The following is a 20,463-nucleotide window of genomic DNA, read 5'->3' on the forward strand; positions in this document are numbered from 1 at the left end:
ACTCTACTAAAACGCCACAATTTCAGTGTTCCTCTTTCCTTACATTCAGAATGAACAACAGTCATAGTGCCTTATTGGACTCTTTCTCTCTGACTGTCTTGTGTACAAGGTGATTTCTGAAATTAGCCCCTACAGTCAGGGAGGCCAACGGTGGAGGACAATTGGGGCAGCTGTCCTGTGCCCAGGGACATTTGGGGGGCCCAGAATTGGTTTCCCAATATGTATTACCATACAAATGAATACTGTGTTACTAACACATTTCTGGAATGGTTATATTATATGAAGCATATATTTATGGTTTGGTAACACTTTACATGGCGCCAGTAACATGACATAACAGTGTATGACATAACAGTGACATAACGCACTCATGCATGTGTCATAAACATTTTGTTAATGTCCTAAACATTTTATGACATTGTCATTAAGTGACATTTGGTTATGGTAAAGACAGCCCTAACAATGTCAACTTTTCATGACCATAAAACGTTTATGACATTGACATCATGTTTATGACTCGTCCATGACTGTGTCATGACACTGTTTTGACAGAATTACCGTATGACACTGTTATGTCACACTTATGACACCAGGGTCAGGTAAAGTGTACAGTAACTCAAGGTTTTATGCAAACATTAGAAGTGTAGGTGATGCGCCCACATCCAGTAAAACAGGTGCTGGATCAAACAAATGCGTAAAGGAAGAAAGGAAATCCGCGGAAATCAGGCGGTCTTCGTCAGGTGTATAGATGATATCAGGTCACCTACACACCTGACGAAGACCGCCTGAGGTCGAAACGTTGTGTTCAAATAAATCGGTGAGCAGTAACAGTGTGCGGATTTCCCTTCTTCCTTTATGCAAACATTCCCTTTATTTCACTTCGAGACCCGCCTGCAGTGCCTTTCCGACCCCTTTCCCAGTTTGGGAAGCACTGGTCTGGTGTAGTGCATAGGCTAGCTCTCACTTCTTTATTCGACTCCTCCAGGGAAAAATGGTCTCAGAATTTGGGCAAGTTGAAGATCAGATAACTAGACAGAAGTGGGGCACACTTGACAGTAGTGGCACTAGACATGTTTACTAATGCAATGTGTGTGTGTGTGTGTGTGTGTGTGTGTGTGTGTGTGTGTGTGTGTGTGTGTGTGTGTGTGTGTGTGTGTGTGTGTGTGTGTGTGTGTGTGTGTGTGTGTGTGTGTGTGTGTGTGTGTGTGTGTGTGTGTGCGCGCGCGCATGCACGTGTGCGCGTGTGCGCGTGTATGTGTGAGCACAAACATGTGCATGTGTGCATGTGTGCGTACGTGTGTGTGTGTGTGTGTGTGTGTGTGTGTGTGTGTGTGTGTGTGTGTGTGTGTGTGTGTGTGTGTGTGTACGTGTGCGTGTGCGTGCATGTGTGTGCACATGTGTGCACTGTATGTGTGCACCCCTTGTGTGCATCTCTGTATGTGTGTCTGTGTGTGTGCATGTGTGTGTGTGTGCGTGTGTCTTTGTCCTTGGACGTCTCTCCCGCTACAGGTATGGATATCACACCAAACTACGTGGACGCCAGTCACAGCAACTTCACCATCTCGCTGTGGTGCAGCTGCCGGGGTAGTGGGAACCAAGAGGGGGAGTGTGACGCCTTCCTCCGAGACTTCAGAGACAACACCTGCCTCAGTGAGTGGCTGCCTCCCTCCATCCCTCCCTCCATCCCTCCCTCCCTCTCTTTCTGTCTCTGTCTTTCTCTCTCTCTCTCTCTCTCTCTCTCTCTCTCTCTCTCTCCCTCTCCCTCTCTCTCTCCCTCCCTCTCTCTCTCTCTCTCTCTCTCTCTCTCTCTCTCTCTCTCTGTCTCTTTCGCTCTCTGTCTTGCTCCTTGCTCTTCTCCTCTCTCCATCCCTCCCTCCATCCCTCCCTCCCTCCCTCTCTCTCTCTCTCTCTCTCTCTCTCTCTCTCTCTCCCTCCCTCTCTCTCTCTCTGTCTCTCTCCATCACTCTCCGTCTTGCTCCTTGCTCTTCTCCCCCCTCCATCTCTTTCTCTCTCTTTCCCACTTTCTCACACTCTCCCTTTCCTTCTCTCTGTCATCTCTCTCTCTCTTTCACTCTCTCTCTCTCTCTGTTTCTTGCTCTCTCCCTTAATCTCTTTCTCTGCTTTCGATCACACATGCAAACTGTGAGCCTTTCTCTCTCTCTCTCACTCCCTCTCTCTCTCTCTCTCTCTCTCTCTCTCTCTCTCTCTCTCTCTCTCTCTCTCTCTCTCTCTCTCTCTCTCTCTCTCTCTCTCTCTCTCTCTCTCTCTCCCTCTCTCTGTCTTTCACCCTCTCTTTCTCACTCTCTCTCTATCTGGCACTTGTGCTCAGTATACCTCTCTCTCTCGCTCTGTTTTCTCCCTCCCTCTCCCTCTTTCTCTGTCACTTGCTTCAGTACATCTTTCTCTCTTTTTCTCTCTCTCTCTCTCTCTCTCTCTCTCTCTCTCTCTCTCTCTCTCTCTCTCTCTCTCTCTCTCTCTCTCTCTGCCCCCCTTTCTCTGCCACCTGTGCTCAGTATGCCTCAGTTTCTCTCTCCCCGTCTCTCTCTCTCTCTCTCTCAATCCCCTCTCTCTCATCCCCCTTTCTCTGTCACCTGCGCTCAGTACGCCCCAGTCTCTCTCTCTCCCTCCCTCTTTCTATCTGTCACCTGCACACAGCAGTGTCCCCCTGCGTGAGGAGAGTGCCGCTACAAGGTCCTCTTCAATGTGCCTAGCGGGGTAACATGGCAGCCTGCGCCTGTAATAAGATCTTCTGAATACCAAATTATTCCCTCCTTTTTTCTTCCTTCTTCCTCTGGAGAATGAAGCTAATATGAAAGCGCAGCTTCTGCCCTGCGTTTGGTCTGTGTGCACTGTGCAGAGCCCTCTCTAAAGCAAACACATTTTAATGTTAGTGGGAATAAAAAAGGAAACCATTTCCCCTTCCATTAGTTTTGTTGCCTGTTCACACACACATTGATAATCGGGGATATTTTTTGTGTAATTCAGAGACTCCAAAGAGAGGCACTTGTAGCTCCAATCGCAACTGTTATGCTGGTTGAAAGGCGAGTATTTCTTTGGACAGCATTATGGGGATGAACTTTGTGTAGTTGTGCCTACTGAGCTTTTTCATCCATTTTGAATGGCATTTTATATCCATGTCTTTCTACCATGTGTGTACACAGGATGCTGGGGGGGGGAAATGAAAAAGTAGACCATTCTATGCATATCATGTACATATTATCTATGTGTACATATATACACTTAATACACAAAAGGAAATTACATGACATTTAACATAACATACCTGGGGCATTATTTGCACAATGTTACCTCCGTTTGCCATTCAACCGGCATCCAAACATTGAAAACAGGGGGAAATACTGGAAGAGAATGCACTGTCTTTGATTAAAATGTTCCTCTTGCTCTTCTTCTCCCACCCTACTACACAACAGGAAATGCCATTCAGGCGTTTGGCTACGGTTCGGAGGCGGGCATCGGCCACATACCCATGCTGGAGTCACACCACCACCCTCACCACCCGCCACACCACCACCCACCTCCTCCTGGCCCCTCCTCTCTGCCGCCCGGGCACATGAACTTGCAGCCGGCCATCATCACCAAGCCCTCCATCAACTCCAACGACGTCAAGCCCGTGGACAGCAATGCCTGCGATACGGACTACTCCACCTGTGCAAACCTGAAGGTACAGTAGGCAAGATGGGTAGCCTTTTACTGCAGATGGGGTCGCCGGCGGGCCTATTCACTCTTTGCTGAAATTACTCAGCTACATCATAGCAACATTGCTATGACAGTACCGAGAGCCTTAAGTAACAGATTAAGACATAGTCATTACAGTTTTGTTACAGTAAGGTTGCAACATAGACTCTGCGCTGAGGGGTTAAGCAGGTTTCTGTAACCTTATAAAAAGTTTTAGGGAGGTGCTGTAGTGCAGCGTGCAAACAGGGTACACCTTGTCATTTATAGGAAACATTGGCCATGGGGACCCAGGTTCGAGTCTGGTTTGGGTCATTTCCCAACCCTTCCCCATCGCTCTCATATTTCATTCCCGTCTCTCTTCACCCTCCTATCTAAATGAATACAAACGCCCCCAAAATATCTTTAACAAAAAGAGTTTAAAAAGAAGAGTTAACTAACATGACCTTGATGAACCGGTGTCTTCACAGACTTGATGGAATAATATATTCATCACAATAATATAAAAACTCCTTTAGGTAATTACACAAGTCCCTAAAATCTACTATGCGTTATTACATTCTCAGCACGGCGCAGCAAGGCAAACCAGCAACCCTAGGTAGTTTCTTTTTTTCATCCTTTGAAATAATGTTTCCACCAAATAAAGTTTTCAGTAAAAAACATTTGACTTTATAATTCCGCTTCCACTAAAATTGTGTTCCGTTGCTTTAACCTTGGTCTCTTATGCTGTTCATTTCCATTAGTCTTATCTGAAACTAGCTAATAGAGTGTTTTTTAGCCTTTCGCATGCTTTTCATCTACATGCATAAACGTCTGAATTAATATGTTATCCAAGCAAGACCAAGAGGAAGCTGCACTCTTCTCACCCACTGTATGCAAGTGGAATATTTAAATTCTGTGCCACAAAAGAGACACTTCTTCCTCTGTGCAATTGCTGTGTTGCTGAACGGGAGTTATTTCCCAGGAGAATACACTATGGACATTTATGATTCTGCTCTGTAATTATTATTCATTCACCTTTTCATGTTCATATGTTGAACGCGATGAGAGATGATGTAAACAATGAATGCATTGGGGGAAATGCATGCAGTGGACTAATAACTAAAATGTCAGTGCACAATATGAGAGACAACGGATTCAGATTCTTATAGATGGGTCCAGGCATGTATTAGGGATAACGGCCGACGAAGTGATTGGTTCCACGAAGTTAATGGCGTGGCCGCGGCTCCGAACTCTGGCGATGTGCGCAGCACGGAGACAGAGTTGTCTGCGCTAAGCCATTAACTTTGTGGAACCGGTCGACGACCTCGAAGGCTGTTATCTTGCTTATCTGCCGTTAGGGTATGGTACTTTAAAAAAAACTTTTACTGTCTGTAAAGTTGTAGGAACCATGCCAACTGCACCAGAATCTTGTGAGTAAGATAGCTTACTTAGACGCGTCTAGAATCTTTGTTTGGAATGCGGACGTTGTGATTATCTAATTTTCTGTAAATGAAGTGCATGGTCTACAGTGCTAATCCCCAAGATACCGTCGGGATTCCAAACAAAGATTATATTAGCGTCTAACTCAGTCGCACACTTGACGCCTGACCGATTCCACGAAATTAATGGTCATGGGGAGTTGGGCTTCGGATCAGAGTATTGCATGTTAGGGCTGCACGATTATGGAAAAAATCATAATCACGATAATTTTGGTCAAAATCATAATCACGATTATTAATTACGATTATTGATTTTTGCTGATTTTTTTGAAAATTATAACAAGATGAAATATAACCAAGAATGAATTACATACGGGATGAGCAAAATAAAATGAATTGTAATAATTATGTAAAGGCAATAGCATGAAACATAGTGGACAGATTTCTGGCCAGAAACACCAGCCTGTCTGTATGTTCTGGCTTCAAGGACGCTCTCAAAAGTAGGTCACTATTGCCACGATGAAATCACGATTAAAATCATGAGTTCGATTTCACTATTTTATCACGATTTTGATTATTTTTCGATTAATTGTGCAGCCCTATTGCATGTTCACCCTGACTCGTGGGAAGTAGGCGTGTCCCAACACCTTCATACATGTCTGAAGTGCCCTTCAGCAAGGTGCCTAACCACACAGTGCTCCAATTCACCCTGCATTAAGTGTAAGTTACTTTGGATGAGTGGATCAATTAAGGGTAATGTCATAATAACATAGGCATGGTGTCAGGGGCAGAGCAGAGGGGGGCATAGGGGGCAGGAACCCCCGGCCTCACCACTTGGGGGGGCCCCCTGCCAGTGGCTTTCGATTGACAAACATCTTGTAGGGGCCCCATTCTACGATATTTCGTGGGCCCAATGCCTCTGACACATCTCCCGCCCCCCCCTGTCCCAATACCAGTGCTACGCCCCTGCATGGTGTTATTATTCGACAAAGCAGCTTCTGCTCGTGGTGGCGGATGTGTAGCCTGGCTTTGGAAACCATAGTCCAGTCATGCCCAAGCCCATGCATGTCCATTGCCCACAGTACTGGGGTGTGGTGGACATGCGAAGCTCTGTCAACCCTAAAAAGGCTCTATCCAGGGGGGTATTGTGGCACATTGAGCTAATGCACCGTCTCATGAATGGGCTTGCCCATGGGGAGCCAGGTGCGAGTACACCGTGGGTCATTTCACAACCCTACCCGTCTCTCTTCAACACTCATCCTGTTATGATTTTCACTGTCCTATCCACAACACAGGCAAAATGCCCAAAAAATGTATATGTTTTCTTAAATGCTGCATCCAGCTTCACAAATATTGTACATATTATACAGCCATTCAGCCAAGTTAACTGAATCTCATTAGTTAGCCTAGGTACATTGAGAGGTTAGTGATGGAAATCAGTTATAGTACCTGCACACCTGGTTTAAGCCTTGCTCAACTATAGAGGTAGCATGACAAAACAGGTTACATGAAAGAGTGAAATCACACTGACGTAAACTATGCATAATAAATGAACCAATAAATAGGCTGTAATGTTATGTTTGCTCAACATAATTAAATTTACCTGCAGAAGGAGTGTTTTTTTACGCAAAATAAACATGGAAATTCCAGCAATCAATTCTAAATGATGTATGAATACGGTAGCTTTAGAGTTGCCACCCAGCATCGTGTGTCAGATACTTCATAATATCACTGGCTGCAACGTTTATGGGCCATATGCTGGATTAAAATGTGATAATCCCATTGTGTTTAAGAGATTAAACTGCAGCATCCAGAAGAATTGAGAACGTAGACCCCATGAACCTCACCACTAATCTCCTCCATCTGTGTGGATTTTCATACAAATGACCCACATAACACAGTCGGTAGAATGATCGTTATATGAAAAGTACTGCCATTGACACCCAATACAGTTGGCACACTTTCTGAAACCTTTCTTCTGTCATTATCATACAAACACAGAGGGTGTTTGACTTTATTTTTTTCACTTTAATGTGTTCATGTATGTGCTCTCTCTCTCTCTCTCTCTCTCTCTCTCTCTCTCTCTCTCTCTCTCTCTCTCTCTCTCTCTCTCTCTCTCTCTATCTCTCTCTATCTCTCTCTCTCTCTTTCTCTCTCTCTCTCACACACACACACACACACACACACACACACACACACACACACACACACACACACACACACACACACACACACACACACACACACACACACACACACACACACAGAGAGAAGGGAGGATCTGTATTTTGACGTCAGTGCTTTGAGTTTTGTAATATTGTATTGTGTACTCTATCTGCTTGCTGACTTTAAATATACTTTGGAAAGGGAAAAAATGTATCGTCATCTTCCTGGCAAAAAGGCTTTTTGGGTATTGTAGTGCTATTGTGCCTAAGCAGTTCTATTAATGATAGCTAGGGATAACTTACCTGCCTGGGAAACACACTTCCATCAGTAGAAAAGGTAATGGCTTCAGAAAGTGGAAACTAGAGGGAATAGAAGAGTACTGTGGGAGTGCCAAGTAGAATTTAACACCTTTGTTAAAATAACATCTGCAATATATTTTACGAAACAAACATTTTATGGACGAGTTGGTCATGATGAGCATACAAATGCTGAGCAAAGTAAGTAGACCGGTGACAATAAGGAATGGAGCTTCCACCTCTCTCATGCTGTGCTGGGTTTAGATGGGTGAGGAATGATAGGCCAATATTCCCAGGTGCTGCAACCGGTAGATGGCTAAGTTGAAAGAGTGCCAGGCAGGCTGTAGCCTACGCGGTGAGTGAGTGAGTGAGTGAGTGAGTGAGTGAGTGAGTGAGTGAGTGAGTGAGTGAGTGAGTGAGTGAGTGAGTGAGTGAGTGAGTGAGTGAGTGAGTGAGTGAGTGAGTGAGTGAGTGAGTGAGTGAGTGAGTGAGTGAGTGATTGCAGCCGCGAGAGGAGAACATCAGTGACTGATTGTGTGCCGGTCTGATTAGGGTGCACATGGTGCATTGATCAAACTTCTGAGCATATGTGAGCAGAGGGGTGTTGCCAAAGAAAATCTATTTTGAAGGAAGTTTTGAAGGCTTTAAAATGGTATCATTTGAATCGCCTCTCTTTTAAAATGGAAGGACTGCTCTGGTCATCATTATCAGTATGATGAATAGAACCTTATGGCTGATTTTTTTTTTTTCGTTTATTGCTTGTCACAATGGGATACTAAGTGCTGCTCTTTTTTCATTGCTTGTGTATTTATTTTCAGTCCAGAATGCGGTTTCGATTCCATTAAATGTGGATTTTTAAGTTGAATAGCCAATCTAATGAAATTAATTTGACTCTTGTTTGTGTAGTTGTATAGCTTTGGGCTTGTTGCACACCATGTTTTCCAAACATTCAAGAATGATTTTTGCATTAAACACGGACACTGCCTTCTGCTTATTTAATAGTGCTCAAAAATATGGGGAAAGTGCCCGTTATTTATTTTGTGCCCTTGGTTTTGGGTAAGAAATTCTAAGTGGTTAAGGATTTGAACATAATCTATTCATTTCTGTGGCGCTCTTCATAATAAAGGGAGTCAAGTTGTAAAGCAACTGGATTTGGAGCTTGAATGCATTTCAACTTTTGCCCCCTTTCAGGCTTTTTGGATGAAACGTTGAATGTCTTCAAGCCTTAAGATGTTGCTCATACTGCACAGTTCACCTCCCCTGACCTCCACGACCTTAATGAAGGAAGGAATGAGAATCTTTCGAGGCCTGTGCTGAAGTAATTTATAAAAAGAGAGAACTGGGGCTACGCACAGGCGTTTAAGGTGGACTGGCGAAAGCCTTGGGCGAATACTGGAGCAACCTTTAATGGAAGCATGCCATATGCCTCCCCAGAAGGGTGCTCTGAAAAGCAATTTGGACACACCAAGGACTCCTTTGTGTGAGGTGGACCTGACAAATCAGAATCTCACCACGAGACATGATTTGTACCACAGCGGTCATTGTTGGCTTTCTTTTTGAGAGCAACCATTTTGCCATGTGTGTTTAAAATGGGATGATGTAAGAAATTGATTGGCAGCCATTAGCACAGACAGGTCTAGTGTAGTGCTGCCTATCTTTACAAGTGGCACATACATGGGTTTCTTTTCTTTTTCAGTTTTTTTTTCATTAACCCCATGATGTGCACCTTTCCACCATTGGAACACTGTTAATGGTCAATGAAAGGACTTTACAAGCATAGTACTACCACACAAAGGTGTAGGTTTGACTTGGAAAGTGGTGGGGACATTACAATGGCACATTTTCCAGATATTCTGTTTTTTCATGATATTTGTAATAAAGTGGTGTGGCAAGCTAGGTTCATCTCAAAAGTGATATGGACATTTCCCTACTATCCACACCTAAAATTACACCCATGCTACCATGACATTACACAGAGTCTTAAGTAAATACATTTGGACTTGGTCATCGCCATTCTGAAAACAGCAAATTCATAACAGGGACTATGTCTTTATAGCCTACATTAAGAGGAAAGGTCCCTACTCACACTCCTCTTGATATCAATTACTGTATGCACATTTGTTGTTTCAGCTTGAGTTGATTCTACTAATATATAAGCAGACTGCAAAGATAACAGCAAATGTGGATTCATAAAAATTCCGTATGAGGATGCTAAAGCCTGGCTCAAACTACACGACTATCGCGCCGATTCTCGGCTGAAAACCCCCCTTACGACAATCACTGGAACGTTACCCCCCAGGACCATCGCAAGCGATTGTCGGAAAAGATTTCCTCGTCGTGAGCGACGTTCTAAGATAGAACTTTGGCAGCTCAAAGAGTCGCCGATCGCAAATCGTAGAAATCAAACAGTGTTTGATATTTGCGACTGGAAATAGAACGTCGGGCATTGTCTCGGTGGCTGCGAGCAGCGACAAGATTGACAGTTGCGATTCTCTTCTAGTGTGCGGTGCACCCCGACGCCAAAATCGGACACACAATCGCTAGTCGTGTAGTTTGAGCCTGGCTTAAGATGTACAGTGCCTGATACTGGAGGTATCATGTAGGGCAGTGATTTTCAGCCTATGGGCTGGGGCCCACTGGTGGGCCCTGAAGGTAGGCTATACCAAGTGGGCCTTGAAATAATATTCTAAAAATTATAATCACATTTTGGTGTGTGTTGCTGCTGATTTACGTATGTGAGTTTTATTCGTAATCGGGTTAGAGGTGGACCCCGAACATTTGTGACAATTTCGAGTGGGCCCCAAGTTGGAAAAGGTTGGGAACCCCTGATGTAGGGTGTAGATGGCCAGCAGGCCTCTCATTAAAATTTTCCATTATCGTTTGACTCTACCGTGACCTCAGCATGGATGTTCTGAAGATCGCTTTCTGTTCTGTCACCGTAATTTCACCGTAAGCACGCACGCGTGTGCATACATTGTGTGTCGTGCGCTACCGCGCGCAAACAATTCGCATGGCAATGCTATCGTGCACGAAAACTGCACAAACACACATATCCTGCAGCAAGCATGGTGTGACTGTTGGGATACTGTGTGTGTGTGTGTGTGTGCGTGCGTGCATGCTTGCCTGCGTGTGGGCATGCGTGCCTGCATGTGGGCGTGCGTGCGTGCCTGCGTGTTGGTGTGCGTGCATGCCTGCGTGTGGGCGTGCCTGCGTGTGGGCGTGCGTGCATGTGTGCATGTGTGTGTGTGTGTGGTATAACAACAGTGCCACATCATTTCTCATTCCACTGTAGGCCATGCAGGAATGACATCATAGGCCATATATACTGTACAATTACCAGCTGCAGGTCCTAACTGAATGTCCAAACAACACGCCTTGCCTCAGTCAGCACACTTTGAAAGACCCAGAAACTGTGTTTTGTATAGTAAAGGCCTACGTATAGAGGTGAGTCGGATTTTGGGCGCCAAGATAGCAGACAGAGGAAAATATTTGATGAAAAAAAGAGAACAAAAGTTTCTCAGCGTACTGGATTCAAACAAACTTGCTGAATGGACAGTAGAAATCCTTGACCCTGTTGCCATGCACTAGCTCAGCGAAAAATAAAAATAATTGTAAAAATTCACATTCAACAAACAGCCTTTTGAGGATGCCCCGCAGACTGTTTGACCCAAAATAACCATCTGTTTCTTTCCACAAATAGGAGTGAGTGATCTGACAGACCACACAAAAGACAGACACTGTATACACTCACTGTTAAAGCCTGCCAAAAAAATTGGCAATCAATGTCTCATAATCTGTAATGAAAAACTCTTTTGACACACACCCCCTAATAACTTGGGAACCGAATGCCGTATGACCACCAAACTTGGAGGGGATGATCTTCAGCCAAAGATCTATGAATGATATCAGTTTGGTGTCATTATTGGATATTATTATATGGTTGTGACGTCATCTGTCGAATGCTCCATTCATTTCAACGGGGCTCCCCAACGTTCGGACGTCTGTTATTTTTCGATAACGGACGGGTTGGTCTATAACAGACCGCTGTCAATGGCAACAAGACTTTTCACTGCCAAAGCGACTTTTCAACAAGACTCTAATCAGCTGCTGTGATAGACAGCGTTGTCCTGGCTACCGCTGTCAAGGGCAACAAGACGTTCACTGCTAAAGCCACTGGCTTGTATAGGCCTACAAGTCAGTGGCTAAAGCGAATGTTTCATATCACTCCGCAGGGGGTCCGGTCTTTTGTCACTCTAATCAGCTGCTGTGATAGACAACACCTGTTGTCCTGCTACCTAGCTGTTGCCTAGCGGTGTTCCACAACGGCACTGTTTTGTTTTGCGCAGCAACAATCTTAAAGAAATGTCCCCGCCATGTGTGAATCATTTAAGTATATCCATATAATAAGCGGGTTAACTTTCGACGAGTCGGTCGCTTTGTGGAATAGCAGCACTTCAGAGAGAACAAGACCCCTCCGCTCCGCGTCGGGGTCTAAAGATTCTCTCTGTCGTGCTGCTATTCCACGGTAGCGACCTTCTCGCCGAACGTTAACCCTTACTTATGACGTCATTATGACATCATTTCCTGATTTAATTGCCCAAAATGTCACCTTAATGTATTTTCCATCTAACTTGGGTAATGCACATCAATTTTGGTTATTATGTGCATCAGACCACTTCAAATGTTCACAATGTCTGATGACAAATTGATCCAGATGCAGTAGGCATACGTGTAAACAGGTCCTAAGAGACATGTGATGACTCATTCTCAGTTGAACTATTGGCAGCCTGTCTCGTCTTTTCACCGTACCTCTCAGTCTTTTCACGACACCATTTTTCCTGCCATGATGATTATTGTCGATTTTGCCAGTGTGTGAGGCTGATTGCTGATTTTGTTGCTGATGTACTCCTGTTAAATACACTGGACGAACTATGACCAAAAAAATGTTTTTGTGACTCACGGGCTGGCGCGGTTAAAAGAATGCATGCATGCGGTGTAGAAGCACCTAGGAGGGCCTTCCACTCCTCAGCCAGTTGATGAATCACTGGAATGATTATGAAAAGAGCGTTTTAAGGTTTTATTTTATTTATTTTTTTTTTAAAAACCTCTTAACGCTGCTGTAAACCTTTTAGAAAAACAAAAAAAGCATTCCTGCACTTCACGGTGGCCTGGTCTCGTCATGTGAGATAAGTGAGGAAGATATCTTTTAGTCGTGCATATGCAGAGACCGAGAGGAGAGCAGTCAGAGAGAGAGAAGAGGCAGTTGATACTGTATTATATGATGGTGTAATTATGGCTTCTGGTCGACAGTGTAAATGTGAAGAACATTTCTCCCAGGCTCCTTGTACTGTATAGCCTACTCGTCTCTTACGTCCTCCCTACTCCTGTAGAAGGTGGCAAAAATGGTCGATGGCAAATAGCAATAGTTTAGGCACGATTGAGAGGAGCCTGAATTTATGGGGCGCCGTGCCAGGCGCGTTTTCACGAAACACGCGTCTGTGTTTCGCCTGAATGGCTGCAGCATGAAGAGTAATTCATGGGATAATCCGTGTTTGTATGGATGGTGGTGGGTGTAGTGGGTAGGCAGGCTTGGGTAGTTGAGGATGGCGAGGGGATAGTGGGGGGGTGAGTGGGTGTCCATATTGTGGGGAACACAGGCTTTGTGTGTGAGACGTTCCTCCTGTCATATAATGCTCCGAGCGCACGCTCACCGCGCTACTGGGGGACATGATTATTAGTCTCCTGACACTGCAGCAAAATGACTGCACTCTCTCATCCGTGCTGAAGCAAATTACCAAAAACCCCACAGACAAGAATATCATGGGCGCCCGCTCGGGAAATAACTGGATTAATTTGTGTCTCTGGCAATTGTACTTAGAGGCACAAGTCTATCTCTGACAGCAGCCATTCGTCATAGGGGTGCCCACAGTGCCCTGCTGATTGCCTTGTGCACTTGCACGCTGAGTGGTCTGAACCTCCGTGTGCCCCCCACCCCCCACCCAGCATTTCTGCTGTTGGCAGCATACCAGGACAAAAAAATGTATTTTTTTTATTAATCTCTATGCACTATTTCCATTCATTTTATGTATTTACTGACAATATTTTTTGTTAAATGTATTCATATGCATACGGAATGTATTCATGTTAAATGTATTCACATCTTCTTATTCAAGTGAAAAATGGTAAAATTATTCATGCGTAAAAAATAAACGGTTGCAATACCTTTCTAACATATCTCAGTTTCACAGTACAATTCGTTTTTTCCCCCTCTCCCCAACACACATAAGCGCCCTATTGTTGACAGAGAGAGAGAGAGAGAGAGAGAGAGAGAGAGAGAGAGAGAGAGAGAGAGAGAGAGAGAGAGAGAGAGAGAGAGAGAGAGCGCTCTCAGAGCTTTTCCTGTTGCCATTCATGGCAGACCAGAGTGAAGAATGGGATAATTTATTCTTTTGTTGGATTTAGGTGGAAAAGAAAAACATTTGATGATAAGTTTGCTAATTGGACTGTTCTTTTCATGTTTCAATTCACAATCGGTAGTGCCAGTGGGCATACACTCCCACCAGAAATACCATACTGGCACAGGTGGCACCACAACACACTGGCAGCTGGAAGAGGACTAATCCCGCAGACATGTAACAGAAAAGCATTCATGATTATTATTCATGCTCCACATTTTAAAAAGCAGACATACTGCCATGCTCAGTATACAGCCCTACTCAATGCTAAATAATTTGTTTTTTAATAGCATTCCGAAGTCAAACAAGATGTTCGCGTCTATGTCAGTGAAAATGACAACCAAAACCTGACCATTCTGTTTGTGACCGAACAGGGGACAAGGTTTTTTTTTACTGTTACATGCATGTAGATGCTAGGCTAGGGTAGAGTTAGCAATGGTCTTATCATATCTTCATACTAATTTCATACACCGGGTGTGGAACTGCCGAAATACCAAATCAGTAACGTTTGATCATGACATTTAATCTGCCCGTATAGAGGGTAATGTGTCATTGTTCATCCCCCTTCCTTTTCACTCCCCCAGTCACTGATTGGTCTGATCGGTCATATTTAATCTGGCCCCAGCAATTCCGATCCAAATGTAATGTGTCGGGCAATGTGAAGTGAGTGGAGACTTACAGGTTGCGATGCATGACTAAGGTAGAGTCAGACAAACTGTGAAATTGATGACATAGAGTGAAAGCCCCTTGGGAAACTACAACTCCCAGTTGTCATTGTGACACAGCACTCCACAGCACACACAAGTGAACACTGCCCACTGCACACAACAAAAATGCATTTATGCCTCACCCGTGCAAGGGGGCAGCCCTCAATGGCGTCCCAAGGGAGCAGTGCGGTGGGACGGTACCAATCTCAGGGTACCTGAGTCATGGAGGAGGATGGGGGAGAGCACTGGTTGATTACTTCCCCCACCAACCTGCCTGACTGACTAAGATTGCTGCTTAATTGAAATGAGATGTGTGAGGAGCAAGGACTACAGAACAGAGGTCAAATAGGTGCCCAAGCTCACTCAGAGCCCCCAAGTTTTAGTTTGGCTGGCTTGCAGTTGCTGCCTTTGAACTGTAGGCCTACTCTTCATATTTCACTAACTATTTTTATTCCTGTTTTTTTTTTTTTTTTTTGCAGGACGGTGATAAAAAGTGTACCAGCTCAGATGCCTACGAGTGCACAAATGAGGTGAGTCTGCTGTTCTGTATGCTGCCCTGTTCCCTCATAGCTTTTCACTGTGCTGTGCAGACTACACATCACAGAGCAGTGCTGCTGCATCATCTTCTGCATAGCATAGAAGTGCGGAGTGCTTTTTCACACACACACACACACACACACACACACACACACACACACACACACACACACACACACACACACACACACACACACACACACACACACACACACACACACACACACACACACACACACACACACACACACACACACACGCTGTTATTAGTATCCTCTCAAAGACCCAGAAAAGTGTAATTCTAAAGGTGTTATGCATCTTGGTGACACAGTAATAGCTTTTTGCTGCAACTCTTGGTGGCACTTCGTACCACTTGGTGCTGCATTGTGTTGCCATTACAATCTGTTTTAATAATGAAATACTACTATACGTACTGTATACTGTACTGGTGGCAAGTTAGGGTGTTTGGTAACTTCCTATTGTTTGTGTTCGCATTATTTAAAAAGTGCTGCTTTGAGCTAGACACAAAAAAATAAGACCGGGCTGGCCTTCTTGAATTTAACAATGTGAACATCCATAATGCAAAGTTATACATCAATGGAGCGACAGTCGTGCAGCATGTTTATTTAATTTAAAAGTTGGCACTATGCATAATGTTTTATTGGATATTTCATTGTAAGAATGTCTCTTCCATCACCACCCGTATACATTAAACAAAGATTAAGGGAAGCACATTTACTTTCACTCTATATTAGTTGGTTGGTCCTGTGTTTCACTTTGCACAGTGGTGCAATACTAAAAGTGATACGGTCCCATTTTTGGAAATAAGCTCATATTACACTCCTCCTTGAGTTAAAGAATTGAGTTTTACCTTTCTCATGTACTTTCAAGCGTTCTCTGAGTATGGTAGTGCAAATTTTACCCCCATGCTAGCAGTTAACATTGAGTCCCATGAGACCAGCTGTCGGCTAACTGGGCTCGTAGGACTCAATGTTAACTGCTAGCTTAGAGGTAAAATTTGAGGTAAAAAATCATACTCAGAGAACGGTTGAAAGTACAGAGGAAAGGTAAAACTCAATTATTTAACTCAAGGGGAGGTGTAATATGAGCTTATTTCCAAAAAATGGGACAGTATCACTTTAAGACTCTTCATACATTTTCCCAACATGTCCCTAATGGAAAAGGACACGGAACTCATAGCACAGATATTATATATACAAACACATATTTTAATATTAATATTTAATATTAAAATTACTTTATGATACTGTATCTACTTTATTCCAGAAATAACTCAAACCTATAGCCCTGCACTTCACTTTGCACAGTAACAGCAAACAGTATTTTTTGGAAGCACCTCTGCAGCCTCTTAGTGCAGATGGGCTCACTTTCCATTAGGCAAACATATATTTCGCCTAGGGCCCCAAAATGGCAAGATCTGCCCCTGCCGGCGCCGGGTCCATTCAGTATTTACTGAAAATACTCAACTACATCATAACAACATTGCCGTGACATTACAGAGAGTCTTACTGTAAGTAACAGATTAAGACATAGCCATTAAATTTTGGTGACAGTAAGGTTATAACATAGGCTCTGCGCTAAGGGGATAAACTTCCAAGGATGCTACACAAGGACAATAAAACAAGGCATAATAAAACACAGAGAAGATTGAACATAAGGAGCTTCATATTATTTAGCATATCAGTGCTTCACGGTGTACAGTAACAACAGCCATGACATTTTTCTGCGTTGTAGGATCAGGAATACACTGGGTGCTTACGTAACTCTGTCAATGAATAAACTCAAATAAAATAAATGAATGAAGAAGCACTCATCAGATTTATATTTGGGGTTTTTTATCGCCTCAATCACCTTTTTTATTTTTCTGTGTTGTATCATGTTGCCCTTGCAGAACCTGCTGGAACCCAGCCTGGTGGACGGGGCGGCCCCAGTCGGCTCGCATCAAGCGGCAGACGAGAGCGCCAGGCAGTCGGCCGCCACGGGCCCCCTACAGCACCCGTCCACCGCCGCGCTCCTGCTGCTAGCCGGCAGCCTGCTACTCCACCTCCTCAGCCCACCATTGCTGTAACGTGCTCCCACTCAGACGACTACTCCTCCTCCTCCTCCTCCATCTTCTCCTCCTCCTACGGCTCTCCTCCGTGGCCCAGCATTGCTGTAACAACCCAACTAAAGACACATCCTGCTCCTCTTTCTCCTCCTCATCCTGCTCTTCAGTTCGGCCACGCCTCCTCCTCCTCCTCCTCCTCCTCCTCCTCCTCCTCCTCCTCTTCCTCCTCTTCCTCCTCCTCCTGCTCAACCTGCTCCTCTGCCCAACCTTGCTTTAACAACTTCCCCTACGGACACACCCCTCTCCTCCTCATTCGTCTCCTCCTCCTCCTCCTCATCCTGGACCACGTCAGCCTGGCCAAGCTGTAAAAAACCTCCCAGATGCCTCGTCTTTCACCTCCTTTCCAGCCTCTATGCCCTCCTCCTCCTCCACGCCCTCTGACCAGCGATGGTATGACACATCACAGGCAGTTCCTCCTCTTCTTGTTGGCTGAAAAATCACCCTCATCCTCTCTGAGGGACAGGCCATTTATCCGAAATGGCACGGAGAAAAAAAAAGTAAAGTGGGAGCAAGATATCCTGGTTGAAGCTGAACTTACTTTTTCAAACTTTTCTTGTCTTTGCCAATTTGGTCCTCCTGCCAGGTCACACACTTGGGTGTGCAGGCTTTAACCAATCAGTAAAATCACCCAGACACCTCTTCCTCATCCTCATCCATCTCCTCAGCTCAGCCCATGGTATCAGGCCATCAAGACGCCGCCTCCTCCTCCTCCTCCTCCTCCTCCTCCTCCTCCTCCTCCTCCCCCTCATTCTGGCCCCTGCTGGTCCTCCTGTCCCTCTTTTTCCTCCTCCTCCTCCTCCTCCTCCTCCTCCTCCTCCTCCTCCTCAGGTGGCCCCTACTGGTCCTCCTGTCCCTCTTCCTCCTCCTCCTCCTCCTCCTGCTCCCCCTCCTCCTCTGCACTCCTCCTTTTTTCCACCACAAGCGCCGTATCAGCCATGATCACCAAAGGACTTTGTAAAAACTCAATGCTGACCCTGGTTCTACTGTCCCACTGCATCGCCAGCAACCTCAAATATCCTCACGCCGTTCCCACCTCCCACAACCCCGCAAACACCCTTCCTTAATATTGACGTGAAGAGGAGTGAACATTACACAACAACCACGCAAAACGTTTGCCTCTGGTACAACTGACTGGACCGCTGGGTGCTGTGGAGATCACTTCATGCTACGTACAGTACGTCTGCTTAGGAGCGCTTGGAGAAACTTTGGCTCTCTTTTTGTTTTTTTTGTTTTTCTCTTCACAGTCTCCCTTCAACCAAATGGAGAAAGGGATGGAGGGAGTGATGGAGGAAGGGATGGAGGGATGACGGGAGAGAGGGGTGGAGGCAATTGAAGGAGGGGTGGGGTATATCTCAGACAGGCAATGAAGCCGACAGGGTGGGGCACAAAGGGGTCAGTTGTCCCGGGCCCGGGGAGAGGAAAGGGGCCCTGAATTGCGTCCTCAGGACATTGTATGTATTGGGTTTGGGGGGCCCGTTCAGATGATTTTGTCCTGGGCCCGGCCAAAGCTGTCAGCTGCCCGGACCTGCTGCCAGGCCTCCCGCTGCTCCAGAGATCACTTCAAGGTAACTGATGGAGAGTGAAAAGAAAATAAAGGTCCGCAACACTGTTAAATGCTCCCAAATATTTAAAGGTTGCGCTTTGATGAAGGACGGTTAGTCCGAAACGTTGTACCATTAAATATTTGGGAGCATTTAACAGTGTTGCGGACCTTTATTTTCTTTTCAGTTATCTTACGTTTGGTCCAGCACCTGTGCCACTGATGTGCGCGCATTCTTTGACTTTCTGAACTGATGGAGAGTGAACAGCAGTTGGCTCCTTCGTTTTTTTTTCCCCCTCCTCGTGCTCAGCTCGATCGGGAAGCTCGGACCCACGGCTAAAAGAAAAGGCACAAGAGAGAGGACACAAGAGTGGACAGTGTCAGACTGAGAGACACTTGCTGTTGTGTTAATTGTAACCTTGTAGAAAGACTCCTCTGTAAAAAAAACAACAAAAACAAACACACACACACTCACACACACAAGGGCCTCTGCATCTCGCATCTGCATTCACAAAGCTCTCTCTCTTGCTCTCACACAATCACTCACTTGTGCGCAAGCTTTCCCATCCTCCCTCCATTTCCCTCCAAAAAAAGAACAACAACAAAAAAAAACAATCAGAATCTATCTACTGCCTTCACCATCCAAAATAAAAGGTTTTATGGTAGTGTGTACAGTCTCCATACATGGACATGATGTAGGTACTGTATGTGAACATTTTTTTTAAATGCCACATTCGGTTGTTCTTTTTATTTTTCCACAGATGGAGAGGGAGAATTTGGGGGCTGGGTTGTTGTGGTGTAATGGGGCATTGGCTTATTTTGATTATGACGTGTGGACACTGTCCCAACGGGTAACATCTCCTCCTCTACCCTGACTATGGATCATGTCTTTGGCTATCGAGTACAAATCTCCTTCGCTATTTTTCACAGTCTTTTTTTTTAGTTTGGTTCGTTATGTTTCCTTTTCATGAAACATTTGTAATATAAAGAAATGTAAGTGTGTGTGTGTGTGTGTGTGTGTGTGTGTGTGTGTGTGTGTGTGTGTGTGTGTGTGTGTGTGTGTGTGTGTGTGTGTGTGTGTGTGTGTGCATGTGTGCGTGTGTGCGTGTGTATATGTTTTTGTGTATGTTCGTGTGTGTGTGTGAGTGCGTTTGTGTGGTGTGTGAGAGAGCGGTAGGTGACAAACAAAGACATGTTGCAAGGAACCGAAGGAGTGGTGTGTCAAAGACGTCATGCTTAAAGGGAAGGGTGGAAGATTGACGATCCAACAGTGGAGAGCTTTCTCTGGCCCTCTCGCTGTCTCTTTTGCTCCCTATCTCTCATCCTAAGGTTGTTATTATGTGTAATCTACAGTGAGGGAATCTGAATTATATTCAAAAAATAAAATGAAATAAAAAAAAACGCTCCACCGTGAGGGAGCTTGGCTACATTTTTTTTGCAGAGAGAGTACATTGTTCTATTTGGTGTATTTTCTAGTGTGCAATCTATTGTGTGGCCTTACTTTTTTGTCCTGGCTTTGT

The 20,463-nt window shown here is 44.8% G+C and overlaps 1 protein-coding gene across 1 annotated transcript in view; it reads left to right on the forward strand.

Annotated features, from left to right (window-relative positions):
* The window catches only part of gfra2b (GDNF family receptor alpha 2b), a 94,858-nt gene extending 77,338 nt beyond the window's left edge, over positions 1-17,520 (forward strand). Inside the window, exons 8-11 of the mRNA XM_063209737.1 lie at positions 1,510-1,650; positions 3,432-3,682; positions 15,218-15,268; positions 17,188-17,520. Of these exons, the coding sequence (XP_063065807.1) occupies positions 1,510-1,650; positions 3,432-3,682; positions 15,218-15,268; positions 17,188-17,364 (620 nt within the window). The 3' untranslated portion in view covers positions 17,365-17,520. The remainder of the gene's footprint in view (positions 1-1,509; positions 1,651-3,431; positions 3,683-15,217; positions 15,269-17,187) is intronic.
* The last annotated feature ends 2,943 nt before the right edge of the window (positions 17,521-20,463 follow it).

This window comes from Engraulis encrasicolus, chromosome 11 (assembly GCF_034702125.1).
Source record: "Engraulis encrasicolus isolate BLACKSEA-1 chromosome 11, IST_EnEncr_1.0, whole genome shotgun sequence".
Taxonomy (NCBI): domain Eukaryota; kingdom Metazoa; phylum Chordata; class Actinopteri; order Clupeiformes; family Engraulidae; genus Engraulis; species Engraulis encrasicolus.